A 15620-nucleotide genomic window follows, 5' to 3' on the forward strand; every position below is an offset into this window, starting at 1 on the left:
TATTTTCAATGAGCCTGGGTTGATTTTGTTGATGAGATTAACACTGGTGGACAGCAACGTTACTGTTTCTGACCACAATCTGTTCTCGTTTCAAATGCAATTCCATCAGAACCACATTAGTAAATATAATGCTAAAGTCTCACTTACTTCAGGACGTGTGTCGAGCCGTTGATCTGCGTGGCCGTGCAGTTCGTTCCAGGGCCCAAGATGGAAGGTCGGCGGTAGCGCTTGTGTCCGCAGCAGAGAATGATGAGGAAGGCACGACGAAAGGACTTGTTGAGGAAGGCGTAGAGGATGGGGTTGAGCATGGAGTTGATGTAGCCCAGCCAGAGGCAGGCTGCCCACAGCTGCTCAGGAACACTGTAGTCTATGAAGGGGTCCACCACGTTCGTAATGAAGAAAGGGGCCCAGCACAGGCAGAAGCAGCCCATGATGATGCACAGAGTCTTGGCCGCCTTGGTCTCGGTGCGCATGCGGTGGTTGCGTTGGTGGTCTGCGCTGTCCGCGTTCCCCGCTCCTCCGGCCCGCTGCAGCATGTTGATCTGTCGAGCGTGTGCCCGTGCCGTGATGTAGATGCGCTGGTACGCCAGCACCATCAGGATCAGTGGTACGTAGAAGGCCACGACCGAGCAGGTCAGCGCATATGGCTTGTTCACCATAAACACACACACCGTGGAGTTGCCAGAAAACTTCCGCTTCTCTATCTGTCAAGAGGGGGATGTTGACACATTCAGATTACACACATACTAAAGAATGTAGACTCTTAAAAATAAAGATTCCAAAAGAGGGTTTTCTCAGCAATGCAATTGAGGAACCTTTTTTGGTTTTTTGAACCAAAATAATCATTTTTCCCCTTGGTTCTAAAATCTTTAGAACTTTTATCTACTATAAAGAACCTTTTGTGCAATTGAAAGGTTCCATTGATGTTAAAGGCTCTTCATGGAACCATAGATGCCAATAAAGAAAATGCATTCTTATTTTTGGTTCTCCAAAGCACCTTTCAGTGAACAGTTTGTCAAAGAACCACGTGAAGAACATATTTTGAGCTGAATTGCGTGTCTTTTTTAAAGCTGATTTACAGCAGAATTTGTTTCACATCGATTCATTTTTTTTTCAGTTTATTATTGTGAAGCTGCTTTGAAACAATCTGTATTTTAAGTTACACTTTATTCTGATAGTCCACTTTAGATATTCTAACAATAAGTAACTTTGCTATAAGTAACTACGTGTCAACTAACCCTCATTAGAGTATTATTAGACTGTTAGTAGAATAAGTTGATATGCACTTGCAAAGTTACTTATAGTCAGTGAAATGTCTGTTGATGGAGCATCAAAATAAAGTGTTAGCAGACATTAAGCATACAGTCTACTAATACTCTAACGACTGCTAATTGACATGTAGTTGAGAAAGTTACTTATAGTTAGTAGAATGTCTAAAGTGAACTGAAAATAAGGTGTTTTCAAATTGTATGAAGCGTTATATAAATAAAGGTGACTTTCAGTGCTCAGCAGCTTCTCCCTCTGTGTCCGTTCATTAATATTCAACTTTGGCTTCAGGGAACAGTCATTTGAGGAGACGTTTTAAGAGCAGAGGTGACTACTTACAATACTTCATCTGGTCAAACACGAGCACCTTCAGGTATGGAAGAGACCTCAGCTAGAGGGCATGAGTCTGTAAATGTCTTGCTCCCAAAATACACTATTTAGGGACTCTCAACACTTCATATTAATAAAAAATGCTTGACGTTCAAATCCTGTGACGTAGGGCACTATATTAAGTGCATTAAGTAACTAGTAAATTAATTACACTCCCCTAGAATTAAATTCAGCCTCTGATGCATGACGTTCTCTAGTGTAGATATAGTTTAAAATATATTACAATAGCAAACAGTTATTTTAAACTGCAATAATATTTCACAATATTACTTTTTTTGCTGTATTTTTCATCAAAATAAATGCAGCTTTAGTGAGCACGAGAGACTTTCAAAAACATAAAAATAAAATCTACTGACCCCAAACTTGCACATCTTAAATATAAACATCTTTATATAAAGAGCATGCTTCACATATTGTGTGACCTTTGGCTATAAGCCAATTAAAAACCACAGAAAACAATTTCAGACTGTTGTTATCATATCAAACTATGTTCCAATTAGAAATGTTATTGTATTTAATTAATGTGCAAATAGTGACATACATTAGAAAAACAGTGGTTAACCCCACAATTAACATGAACAATAGCTAAGACTAAATGGCTAGTCATTGTAAGTGTTTAGAAATTAACACAGATATATTTTTATCTGATCTAGAACAGTGAGAATCATAAATTAAACACATACACACTTTTTTTTTTTTTTTTTTGATTGAGTACTGATTTGATTCACAGAGGGAAGTGTCATGATGAGAGCTATTAATCACTGTTCATCTGCATCTCTCTCCTGTCTGCTCTTCCCAACACCCTCAAATCATAACGCTGAGCCCTCCAAGCTCTAAACCCAACACCAACGCTATCCATAATAAAAAACTCATGAACTGCAAACATATTTCACATCAGTATAAGGCTTTTTTTACTAAGCTGGACTTTGGCCCATGCTATCATTGATATTCAATATCAAACCGCTAATTAGTTCCTTTGAGAAGAGCTTTTGGCGGAACGGGAAGCTTGACTCATTCACATCTGTGAAAATGTGAAGTATAGGTAGCCATTAATGTAATGCCTGTGAACCAACACAAGAGACTCCAGACGGCAGAATGCCAACTATTTACTTTGAATATACTAATTCATCTTGCCAACTATTTACTTCAAATAGAACACTAATTGATTCTTTCATATGTTTTTTCTTCTTGAAATTTCAGTTTGAAGGAAGCTACAAACTTAGACAGAGAAAACCACTTCAAGTCTCAATTATTTCTTTAGATATATTAGCGCAAGGCTTCCCAAGCTTTATTGAATCCCTTAGATGTAAAATATTTACTTGAAGTATGGCCTGAAAGGTAAAGATAAAATACTTAATTGGTTTTAGCAGGGGTTTTATTTTGATTGTTTATATTTTTAAATTATTTATATATAGGGCTGCACATATATCATAGTTCGTATTAGCAGTAGTAGTAGTGTTGGAATGGTTACTTTGGAAATGTAATAGGTTACAGAAGTTACCTTATTTAAAATGTAATGTTGTGAAATGATTTCAATTACTTCATTACTTTTCTAAATTTCTAACAAATGTTTTCAACTGAGAATCATTTTCAAAAATTTAAAGCAGGCAGGGTTAACTTTACAGTAATACTTAAAACTGAGTTCTGTCAGACTTTCCAAATCCTTCATCACTTGAAGATATAGTTTAAATTCTTTGTATAGCTACGACAGGAAACACTGGTATCTAACAACACCTTGGAAAGAAACAGTTAATCTTAAAAAATCAAGCATGTACATAAATCCAGAAAGGAAATAAAACAGTTATCAAATAATCATGTGTCCTATTCTGTGTCCTAACTCCTAAAAAATTTGTGTATTAATTTATTTTAGAGCAGTCAATGCAATTTGGGAAAGAAATCAACTAAAATTGTGTGTTTGCGTGTGTGTGTGCATGAAAATATTCAAATGTAACACCCTTTGTATTCATTAATATTTTAACAAGTAACTAATTTAATTACACATCTTTTTCTCAGTAACTGTAACTGATTACAGTTACTTTTTTGTAATTAAATTAAGGAATGCTGTTACATGTAATAGTACTGGCAGGATTTAATAAAGACGCATAGTAAAGAATTAGCGCTGAAAAGACGTGGACACAGTTATTGGATATGAATTTGTAGGAGTTAACCTTTCAGACGCAAAATTTATGGGAGGAGAGTGTTAAAATGAATCATGCAACGCAATTTACTAACGTTTGCACTCATCAAATTGCTGGTATTTGCGCCATTATTTAACGGCCAAAAAAAAGCACTTTTTAAAGCAGGCAGTAATTTGTGCTGCTCTTGGTAGATTGCGCTGGTCATTATGGAAATGATCTGGCTGTGTCAGTGTTCTTTAATGTGCGCATTGTTAGTAAATAATTCCACTGAATTTTCCCCTTTTATGGCGCTTTTATCACAATTGCTCTGTAAAATAAAAAATTAGTATTTGATAATTACAGGCGTAATAATTGTTTTATTTTACACTGCAAATTACAATACTATTATTATGTCTTAAATTCTCAATTTTCAAATGTTTAAAGAACAACATTTAATAAATTTAATAAAGAACAAAGACATTCATACAGGTTTGGAACTACTTGAGGGTGAGTAAACGATGACAGAATTTTTATTTTTGGGTGAACTATCCCTTTAAATCTTCATGTTGTTATTTTAGTGGAATAGCTACTGGTTAAATTCTGTAAAAGGATGAAAACGGTGCAAACGAATAAATAAAGTGAACATAGTGTATACAATGTGTTCCCAAAATGCATGTTAAACGAGTTTGTGAGAAGCAGCGTTTACTATTATTCAAGCCACATTGAGGTGCATACACATTGTGTAGCTGCATCTATTTATTTTAACTTTGTGCTCAGTTTAATTATTAGCTTTTCATCAACTCACAAAACCCCATTTGGAAAAGCTGTATGTATCAGATGTATTAGATACATCTGGTCAGTTACCAAAGACTGAAAACAGAAATGGTGAAACATTACATTTACAACAAGCTCGAGGAAACCATAGAGAAAAACATTTCCTTTCTCCAGCGTGACTTAATTATGGTGCATCAGTCTTCACCCAGGGCCATTTTTGCTTGTTTACTGGGAAGAAATGGATTAAGTTCCCTACCTGAGACTGTGGCATTTAATTTTCTCCTCAATCATCCATCCCACCCCTCAAAGCTGGTCTTTACATACTGCAATTGCTTAGAAACATGCACAGTGGCTTGGCTTCTATGCATGGATGCATAATTGCCTTTTGTAAAATGCATAGAAAGCGGAGAAGATGCCTGAAAAAGACTTTGCATGCGTCACAAGTTTCCCTCATAATCACTCCCTGCACATTTTATAGGGCATTTTAATAATCTACGCTCGCCCTGATTGCAAGGTGAGAGAATTCAAAGAAACATCATTATTACAAGAATCAAAGTCAGACTGCCTTCGCAAACCTTATCAGCACAAACAGGCGACCATTTGATGGATGTGACTCACCAAATCATTTATTCCAATACTGTTCCAGCCTTGCATTATGGGTAGAAAGGAAATAACGGTTGGGATTATCCAGCATCCTCCGATCATTAGAGCCACTCTCAGCGGTGTCATCTTATTCCTGTAAACCAGCGGCTGGCAACAGATGGCATAGTACCTGGAAGGAAAGGTAAAGAAACAGCATATTGAATACTCTTCATTTCTCCAGCCATATAGTACATACAAAATTGATTGCCAGATTGAGAACACGGAACAGGAACCACTGCAACTTACAATGGAAGGCAACAAGCCTTACACTGTAAATTAATGAGTTGATTTATCCATGTTTTAATATTCCTCTGGTCATAGAGATTTTTAGATGGATGGCGGGTTTTTAGGTTTAGGTTTTTTGCCGGCTTCCATGGCAGCAATACACTGTGTTTTCCACCAATTGGCAACCCGGAGTGTTGAAATACTACTGGGTAAACTAGCAGTGGGCAGAGTCACACAGACCAAAACAAAAACAGACATTCTGACACAGAACACACATTTCAGTGTAGGATAACTGACTGTAGCACTGATTTTCAGAGAAACGAGTATGTGAACTTAGCATGTTCCCTAATTATTTGCAAACATATGGTATATATATATATATATATATATATATATATATATATATAGTCAGACAAATTGCATACAGCATACCTTTAACTATAGCATTCTGAGCTACCACATAGTCCTGGTATCACACCAGCACCTGTACAGAATTTATTTGAAATCTAAATCTTTATAAATTAATTATAAATGTCTTTACTGAAACTTTTGATCAATTCAATGCATCCTTAATGCATCCAATGCATCAATAAAAGCATCAATTTATTTAAAAAAAAAAATTGTACTGAACGTACACTTCTAAATAATAGTGTATGCTGTATAGTCTATGACTAGGAATATTATTTATTAAAAAATTAAAAAAATCACACAGCTTTATTACCATTTATACCATAGGTTGACTAGTCTCTGTAGAAAACCATAAATAGGGTTAAGAAAAAAAAAACTTGTGACTGTCAAATAAATGTTTCTCAGTTAACAAAGACTACTCTCAGTTTGAGAGAGGAAAAATAAAGATTTAAAAGGTGAAGTAATCCTTGACCTGCACATATATATGTAACTTGGTGACTCAAAGTGTCATAAAAGTGCATAAAAAAGTAACTGCACAACAAAAGCCCTGCTATAAAGGGTATAAGGGTACTGCTATAAATACTTACCAACTACTAAACTAAAAAAATTCAAAAGTTAAACTATTTTTGCTTGATAGAAACAGTCTCTGACTTGTTGAAGAACTGAAGATTTAAGGAGCATGCCCCGAAAGGTCTTTACCCCTTACACAACCTTTCGCCCTTCACTTCCCATCACGTTCGAAGCCTCACACTTTGCCATCTACTGCACGTCGCGAGCTGAGCCTCGGATGAACATTTTGTGCCTTGTGGCTGTCAAGGATGTGTGTTTGGAGAGGTCTGCTATCTCAAAGACTGAGGGAAAACGCCACAGAGGACAGACTTTACTCACAATCCCTTCTACTAAATGGGACAGGTCTCTCTTTTTCTCTCTCTTTAACCCAGATGTGTCAAAGCTTCAGTCTGTGTGTATCGAGGTTCCTGTTTACAAGCACGCTTCTGGCCATAGAGTCTGCTAACCCAACCATGTGTTCACCACAGCATGTTTAGAGATACAACATGCTCTACCCCCATGCATTAGTATGGCCTCTGCCCCTACAGGTCAGAGTTTGGGTTTTACTGGGCTTTGAGGCATCAATGCATGTCCAAATTCTGGAATCCTGTTTTTATAATTCAATTTGGTGGTGCAAAAATGACAAATTTCACCTTGCTGGAAACACAACAGGTGTTCTGAGTCATCTGTTGTGTCTAATTGACAACATAACTCCACTAAACTGCCTACGTTAGGTCCCCAAATAACGTCCTGATGCAATTTATTGACTCTTTACATGGGGGCGTTTGAATGGGACTCACATATCATTCTTCTGTAACAAATCTGGAAAGGTTAGGGCTTAGGAGATTTGCAGCAGCGAGAGGAAGTGTTTGTTAGCGGGTCAGAAGCACTGAGCAAGCATTACTCACAGTCTTAAATCATTCCCAGCTTGTGTCAGACGGCTCTGTGCTGCAATCCAGCACTGGACTCTTTCCGAATTGCACATTTGGTCATTTTTTACAGTTGGGTCAGTTAAATAAGTTTTAAGGATCTATGTTTTACTGTTCAAAAGTTTGGGGTCAATAAGATTTTTTTATGTTTTTTGAAAGAAGTCTCTTATGTTAACCAACGCTGCATTTATTTAATCACAAATACAGTAACAACAGTAATATTGTGAAATATTAGTACAATTTAAAATAACTATTTTTCTATTTGAATATATGTTAAAATGTAATTTATTCCTGTGATCAAAGCTGAATTTTCAGCATCATTACTCCAGACTCCAGTGCCACATGATCTTTCAGAAATCATTCTAATTTGCTGATTTGCTGCTCAAGAAGCATTTCTGGTTATTATTAATTTTGAAAACAGCTGCTTAATATTTTTGTAGAAATCATGATAATTTCTTTCAGGATTTGTTAATGAATAGAACATTTATAAGAACAGTGTTTCATTGAATTAGGAATCTTTTGTATCATTAAAAATGTCTTTACTGTCAGTTTTGATCATTTTAATGCATTCTTTGCTGAATAAAATTATTCATTTAAAAAAATAAATAAATTGCAACCACAAAGTTTTGAACAGTAGTGCAGTTCACTTTGTTTTTATTGTTCTGCAACTTTACCCAAGATGTCTGACTTTGAAGGTTGTACACACCTGCTTTTGTTTCATTTAATTACATAGTGCCTCTTTTGAATTGGATCAATTTCGCCCACAGTAAAAGTCATGCACTCTCTTAGAGTATTCCCATTTCTCTAAACAGCTGAATTGGGACAGCATAACTAAGGCTACACATAAGCATAATGGGCTTAATGTTCTCTCATTGTTCTGGCTGCATTTACTTCAGCCAGTGTTAATAAAACGAAACATAATTAAAATGAGGTGACACAATTACAGCAATTGCTTTAGTGCATAAAGAACAATATGCAAGATGCTCATTAAAATCATCACATGCGCAAGATGTCCTCAGGGATTTGGCCCTTATATTTTAATGCGCATCTCTGGCTGATATTAGCGAGTGATAAACAAATTACCACCGCTCGGCCTTTCACACCTACATCCAGTCTGCTGTGAAGAATTCTTGCTGGAAGATTTGCAATTCTTGGGCTGACTGTCAGCCATGGTCTATTGCTGCTTATGCCAACCACAGCCCTGTCAAAGATGGATGTCACAGAGACACTTCTGTGTACGTGCTCAACCAGCATATTGATTTCTCACCGTGGCACCTGTAAGCGCTATCTAAAGGGATGAAAGCAATTGCAGTGGAAAAAAAGCAGGCAGACTTGAGACAACATTACACTTCCAATGAACAGTATCGGCTCTGACTCACACGGTGCCCGAGGCGAGGGACGAACAACCTTTATTTTAATAAATGAAATGATCAACTACACAGTAAGATTCAAACATGTGATAAAATGTACCAATACAACAAAACACCTTGGGTAAATTTGTTGAGAGAAAAAAAAAAAAACAGATACCATACTTCTCCACACTGTAAAACCGAACAAGTTAATTTCACTCAAATAATAATGAAAGTTCATTACACTTAATTGAAATAAATTCTGTAAACTCAAAATGTCATTGTAGTGAGGTGAAATTAAAATGATTGTGTTTTCTAGTTTCCAGCATGCTTTGCATCAGACAACAAGGAAAATGTAGAAATTAAGTGTTATTTTGTTTGTTTTTGCACAAGATTAACATAGAGACACACACGTTAGTACTTAAATGTTGTGTTATGTCAGGATTTACATAGGTTTCTGTTATGTTGGTTTTGTAGTGTTACCGTTCTGGTGAAGAGTAGATGTGGTTAGGTTGAAGATGGCTAGCAAAACTTAAATATTACATATACTGCACGTTGTTTGACTATTTACATGCAAGGGTGTTGTGAGTCTTTTAGAGAATTATGTTAGCATGCCAGTGTGCTGTTGCAAACTTGCACTTAACTATAAAGATCTGAATGAATGTGCTGTTAATGGAAGCAAGTTGTATATAATTATCATTGTGATGAGTGGGGTGGGATCATGGAAGTGAGGCTTGGTTTGGCTGATTGATTATGTTAAGAATAGCAAACAAATTTTGTATTACAAGTTTTGTGAAATGTTATGTTTGAATATGCAAATGATGCATTATATAATTAAATAATTTACACACATTTGCATACATTAATCTGAACACTAGATAAAGCCAGGCATAAAATTATTGTTTCATTTGCTGATTTCAAAAGAGTCAAAGGCAATTTTGGATTGGAGTTTTTATTTAATTTAATTTTATTTTGTTTTACCAGACGAAAAAAATCCAGCGTCAGACAATTAATTAATTACAAAAATGACATTATTAATCACATTACAATATTGAGCCATACAAAACAAAATGATCTATTTTTATACCCTTTACTTGAATGAAACCTATGCATTCCCTAGATTAAAAAAAATATTGATATTAATAAAAGTCAAATAAAATAATAAAAAAATGAAAAATTGCTATTAGCAAACAAACCTGTGCACAACCAAAATTTAAAGTGATAAGTTGACTTAACTTAAAAAAATTGAGGAAACCGTTGCCTTAAAATTATTAATTTTAAGTTTTAAGTTTAATTTTAAATAATAATAAAAAAAAAATAATAATTAAGTGAATTGTCAAGTTCACTTAACTTTTTTTTTTTTTTTTACTTTTTTTTTTACTTAATAATTTTAAGGCAACAGTTTCCTCAATTTTTTTAAGTTAAGTCAACTTATCACTTTTTACAGTGATAAAACAATGTATAAAATCAGGCAAATGATAAAAAAAACTTTCTATAAAAAAATCTCAGTAAAAGCCTTCAGAATATACATAGGAATAAAACTGCAAAGTCTGGTATGTGTAAGTACAAGTGAAATGGAGATGTAATCTACAGACACAAAGAGATAAAGTACAATAAAATAAATACTTAAAAGTGTATTCTGAATGTTTTCATTTCAGGAGCCTGAAACAGCATGTTATTGTTAAGTAAAGCCAAAAAGCCCAAAAGTCTTGCATTAAGCAATAAATATAAATGTTAGCGATGTCAAACGGCTCACTGGTCATATATGTGATAGTATGTAATCATAGAGTTCAAAATTTTAGGTACCTCAATAAACAATCAACACAAACTCAGCACACCTGAGAAGTAGATAAGTACCTCAATAAAAAAATAAAAAAACATGACACGATGAATTATCGATCACCTGTCTATAGCAGCAAGTCCCATCAGGCCACCGCATGGCTTTCCTCTGAAAACACACACTGAATTTCAAGAAGCACTGAAGCACTGTCCATATGGTGCCCACTGGTTTTATATTTGATCAGAAAGTTCAAAATCAGACCTGTGATCAGAATCCACAATCTGCAGTGAGTTTTTGCACAACTCCTGAAGCATGTATGAACGATCAGTCATGCAAACGGGTTTCCCTGAGGGTCCAGGCCCATGAGGGAAATAGCATCGTGAAAGTCTGCGTGAAAATCCAATTCCAAGCTTGGGTGGCATCGGACAAGCGTGTGATGTGGAGAAATTAACCTCCAGCCAAATGAAAAGCAAACGTCTGGGCTGAACGGACAGACAGCCACTTCTAATGACTAGAAGCTAGAGCCACCTATATCACTGCTTTCACAGCCTCATGCCTCTGCTGACCGTTTCCCTCTCTGTGGCTCTTTCAAGATTCAAGCTTCATTCATAAATGGAGGAATATGAATGCAGAAGAGAAGTGAGATAAGTGCGCCTATTTTTAGTGGGTTTTATAAATTACTCATACAAAGGCTCTAGGCTGTCTAAGTAGTTCTAGAGAGCTAGTAGTCTGGACAGAAAGCCCATGTGACGTCCATACAGATTGAAAAAGATCATTCTTGCTGGCAGTAAAACAAGTATGGAAAACACACAATCTTTATTGTTGTCATATAAAGTTTAGGACAGAAAAGTGCAAAGTTCTTCGTACTAAAAACGGAAGCTGAGATACAAGGGGAACGTATCACACTCATGCTGTTTTGCCAATAAAAATGACACATACTAAAGGGTGCATATGTATTTAAATGATTACGACCTTACAGGAATGCATCAGCCTAATGAGGAATAACACTGCAGTCCCACTGCGCAGCAGTCTACGGCATTTCGTAACAGCCGCTGAAAGACTTCCTGACGGCTCCCCTGTTGCTCTTTTGTTCTCTGTGTGGAGACTGATCAGGTGCAGCACTCCACATTTCATTTCTGTAGTGCCATCTGGGTCTCTTTCTTCCATACTGCTGAAGTCTGCAAATAGTCGTGACAGTAAAAGCTCCTAGATCAATTTACAACTTGCAGTCATTTTTTTTCCAGGTCACATGCTCTGTGATGGAAGCTGCAGAGGATTTTGTCTGCTTACTGGAATGTTGTCAGTACATACTACACTACTACAGAACCATACTTTTACACTGAAATGAATCTTATTTTCCAAATACTTTTGCGTTGTTTTTGAGTAAAAATAAATGAAAAGGCATTGCAACTACGACTTGTTGCAAATGTATTCAATGTCAACATAAAAATGTATTCGCAACCCATTTTAATTCTGTAACAGTGACATTTACAAGTGAAACTACATGTTTAGCAAGATTTCCTTTTTTTGGCGAGTTTTGAATTGGTTGATTCATGTATTGATTCTAGAGACCTCGATGCAGTCGATTGTGGAGGATTAAATTACTGGCAAAAACTTTAAAAGAGGCTTTTGGACCAGGATAAGGAGGGCTGAAGGTCAAGTTCAGCCTCAAGACGCATCCCAATAGTGATGGTTCATTGTCAAAACTATAAATATAATTTATTGCTGTAACCTTTATTGCATAACATAATTGGCAGCTCATTACCTGGGCTGTTATTATGCAAGATTTATGCAAACCAATACTGACAGTCACCAGATTATGACACTTCTCAGACATTCCAAAACTCGACAACTGCATTTCAGTTGCATTTCAACAATCAGTACGTTTACATGGACAACAATATTCCGATTTTTAACACGATTAAGACAACACTCTGATTAGGAATCTATCATGTAAACAGAGATTTTTGATTACCTTAATCTGGCTAAAGTCATGCAGTATAGACATGTACACATCTTAATCACATTATTACCGTTGTGTAGGACTTTTCGCCGCATTTTGCGACAGGATACACACATGGCAATGGTCAAGAGTTTGACGGCAAATGAAAGAGCATGGTTTCAACAACTTTGTCGTCTGTTTGCACATATGCACCAATTGTAGAGTGTGCGTCTCGGGGTCCAGGTGCTCTCTGGTCTAGGGTTTATCACAATCCATCAAAGAAAACTTCAGAATGACTATGGCACTCTTGTAAATGAAAAAGCCTTTATTATCAGATGGCTACATCCTGGAAATCTAAAAACTCTCTAAAATTATTAACTGCACTAGAAGCTTTCGTAAAATGAAAAATGAAACACCCAAACTGTATATGGCATCATAACGAAGACAAACTTCTATGTTTATATGTGAAATTCTGGAGGAGACGTCGGATGGCGTCGCGTGGGGATGTAATGATGTGTGCCATTAATCGATCTATGCACTATAACATGTAAAACGGGAACATGAAAGGAATATTCTAAAAGAAACTCATGTAAACACCTTAATCATAATTTCTTATTTAGATTAAGGTAAATAATTAGATTACTGATGTCCATGTAAATGTAGTCATTGATTTCAATCAGCGAAAACAAGCCAGATAGCCGCCAAGCAATGCAGACATGTTTAACACATTGTGTGCCTAAATAGCTACAATATTTAGCTATTGGTTAACATTAATTACAATGTTAACTACTGACAAGATTTTAGAAAGATTCGGTTGCCATGATTCATTAACAAATGTCTAACTAGACATGTCAAAATAGATTATACCATGGTTGGTCTAAATTCTTGATTCTGATTGGCTGGAATGTGTCCATTAATCTGTTGTTTGACCTCTTCATATTTAAGGAGAGAACTAGTCTATACCCAGACAGCAAGCAGTGTCGGCCCAGATCCAGCCCACATCTGGCCCGCATGGATTTCACACGGGCCAGATGTGGGCTGGATCTGGGCCAAAACTATGTTGCTGTCTGGATAGTTTCTAATGTCAGACATTGCTTGTTATGATTTTCAAAGGCGTAAAATTTAGCAGAGATGCTATGACATGTCCCCAATACCCAAACTGTCTCTAGCAGTAATTTCAATCAAATCTGTCTGTTGTCTGCTGTTATGTCCGCACGAATGCCAAAATCAAACCTACACCTTTGACATTGTGCAATCATTTAAAGCACACAGCGATGTATTATCCTTGCAAATGAAAAATGAATTGAAAAAGCAATTAAAACCTTTGAATAACAAGACATACAATATTGAACATGCATTCTGGGAACAAAAATGAAAATATTGTCATCAGAAGATATTTATATATAAAAGAAGATAGATTTTGCATGAAATATCTCTTTAATATCAGCTGCTGTTTTGCAGTTTTTAATATCAGTTGCAGTTCTGTTTCTCAGGTAACTTTATGCCACAAGCCAAAGATAATGATAATGAGAACAATGATTTTTGCCATTGTGGCAGGCTGACATTGTGTTTTGTGCTATGACTCCAGTGTGTGTCATTTTCCGCATGGCTTACTCTGATGTAAGCACAATTTAAGTGCAAAACCTTCGGGACAGCTTTGTGCATGCTGTATTCTCTGCACCTATTTATAACATCATAAAGTATATGACCTTGCTTATCGTGTATATTGCACAAGTCACCCAGAAGACTACAATGAATTTCTCACCTGCTGATACACACAGCAATTATCAAGAAGAACTAAGGAAGTTTCTAAAACATATGTAAGTGGCAGCTCGTGACGCACAAATAATACAGCTAACGAGCACCTACAATTAGTATTCAACTGGAATGAGTCAGATGAGTGGAGGCATAACGGAGAGCACTAAATTAAGCATTAAAATCAACAGTGAGACTGCAAATCATCTGAAGACACGTATCGCAGACTCTAAACACATGCTGCTCGGCGCGTGAGGTTTGTGTGAGAAATGAGAAGAGACTGCTACTAACCCGAAGGCTGAAGAAGAATTACATGGGAGAAAACAGCTTTTAAGAACAAGGCGGAGCGCATTTCACACAGTCTAAATTGAGATGACATGGCTATTATTGCTGTATGTGCTAAGTGAGTGCCTGAAGGACACCCGGCCAGCCTCATTGTCAAAACTCAGAAGGGCAAATGACTTGTGAAATAGCTGGAATGGGCGCCATTTCCCTCGCACGAGATTCATGATTGTAATAAGTGCCGCCTGTAGCCGAGTCGACTGGATCCTCTTCATTCCTTCACACTCAGGAAAACATTACTGTTCTTAGAAAAATCACACGCGGCACGGGAGTAGATGCCAGGTGGAGCGTGAATGCAAGATGCGATAAATAGTAACAGGAAAGACAAGATGAACAGAAACATGGAGATAATGAACAGAGTAGCATATAAAATGATTGTTTATTTTTACAGCCCCCATACAATCACGTAAAAGCATCTGCCACATTGCTATTAACAAATCAAGGCTATTAATGGGTTTAATAAGGTATAAAATAATTTTCTTTTTTAAAAGACTTTCTTCTGTAGAAAATAAAATCAATTTAATAAAAATGTTTCAAAAAACAAACTTTTTTTGGAAATTAACTTCACACAAATGACTTCATATGACTAAGAATATACTGCACAATTTACTTTGATGTGTTTTTGGACTGCTTTCAGAGCTTGACAAACCCTGGTCATCTCTATTTTCAGTATAGGGAAGAGAGCAGCTTGGACTTTCTGCTAAGTTTCTCCTTTTGCCCGATCTGGAAGTGTTGCATTCAGGAGCTCTGACTTGGAAGTCGACTACATACAATCCCCCACATTTCTGCACGTCACATTATATGATGCTCCAGTTGTCTGTCTAAAATAAAATTATTTTATACTGAAATATCCCTTGTGAAAAAGAAGTGCACTTAATTGTATTGAATTGTACTTCAGATCTTAAAAACTGTACAAGCAGATAATATAATATTAATATGATTACAATTAATAAAAGTACACTGTAATAATGTTATATTAAAAAGTCCAGTGCATTTTAAATAATTTTGTTTATAATTGATTATCATTTTAATTGTAGTGTGTTATTCAGTATTACACTGAAGTACTAAATTGCAGCTTCATCATTACAGACAACAAATATTTGTAAAAATACATGATACACAATGTTCAGAAGAAACGACATGAAAGTATAT

At 36.0% G+C, this 15620-nt stretch overlaps 1 protein-coding gene across 2 annotated transcripts in view; it reads right to left on the minus strand.

Annotated features, from left to right (window-relative positions):
* htr4 (5-hydroxytryptamine receptor 4) overlaps positions 1-15620 on the minus strand; it is a 121121-nt gene that overhangs the window by 52529 nt on the left and 52972 nt on the right. For both annotated transcript variants that reach the window (XM_058796984.1, XM_058796985.1), the window contains exons 5-6: positions 5166-5319; positions 148-704 (exon numbers count right to left, since the gene is read on the minus strand). In XM_058796984.1, coding sequence (XP_058652967.1) covers positions 148-704; positions 5166-5319 — 711 coding nt within the window. The remainder of the gene's footprint in view (positions 1-147; positions 705-5165; positions 5320-15620) is intronic.

The sequence above is a fragment of the Onychostoma macrolepis genome, chromosome 14 (genome assembly GCF_012432095.1).
Source record: "Onychostoma macrolepis isolate SWU-2019 chromosome 14, ASM1243209v1, whole genome shotgun sequence".
Classification (NCBI taxonomy): Eukaryota; Metazoa; Chordata; class Actinopteri; order Cypriniformes; family Cyprinidae; genus Onychostoma; species Onychostoma macrolepis.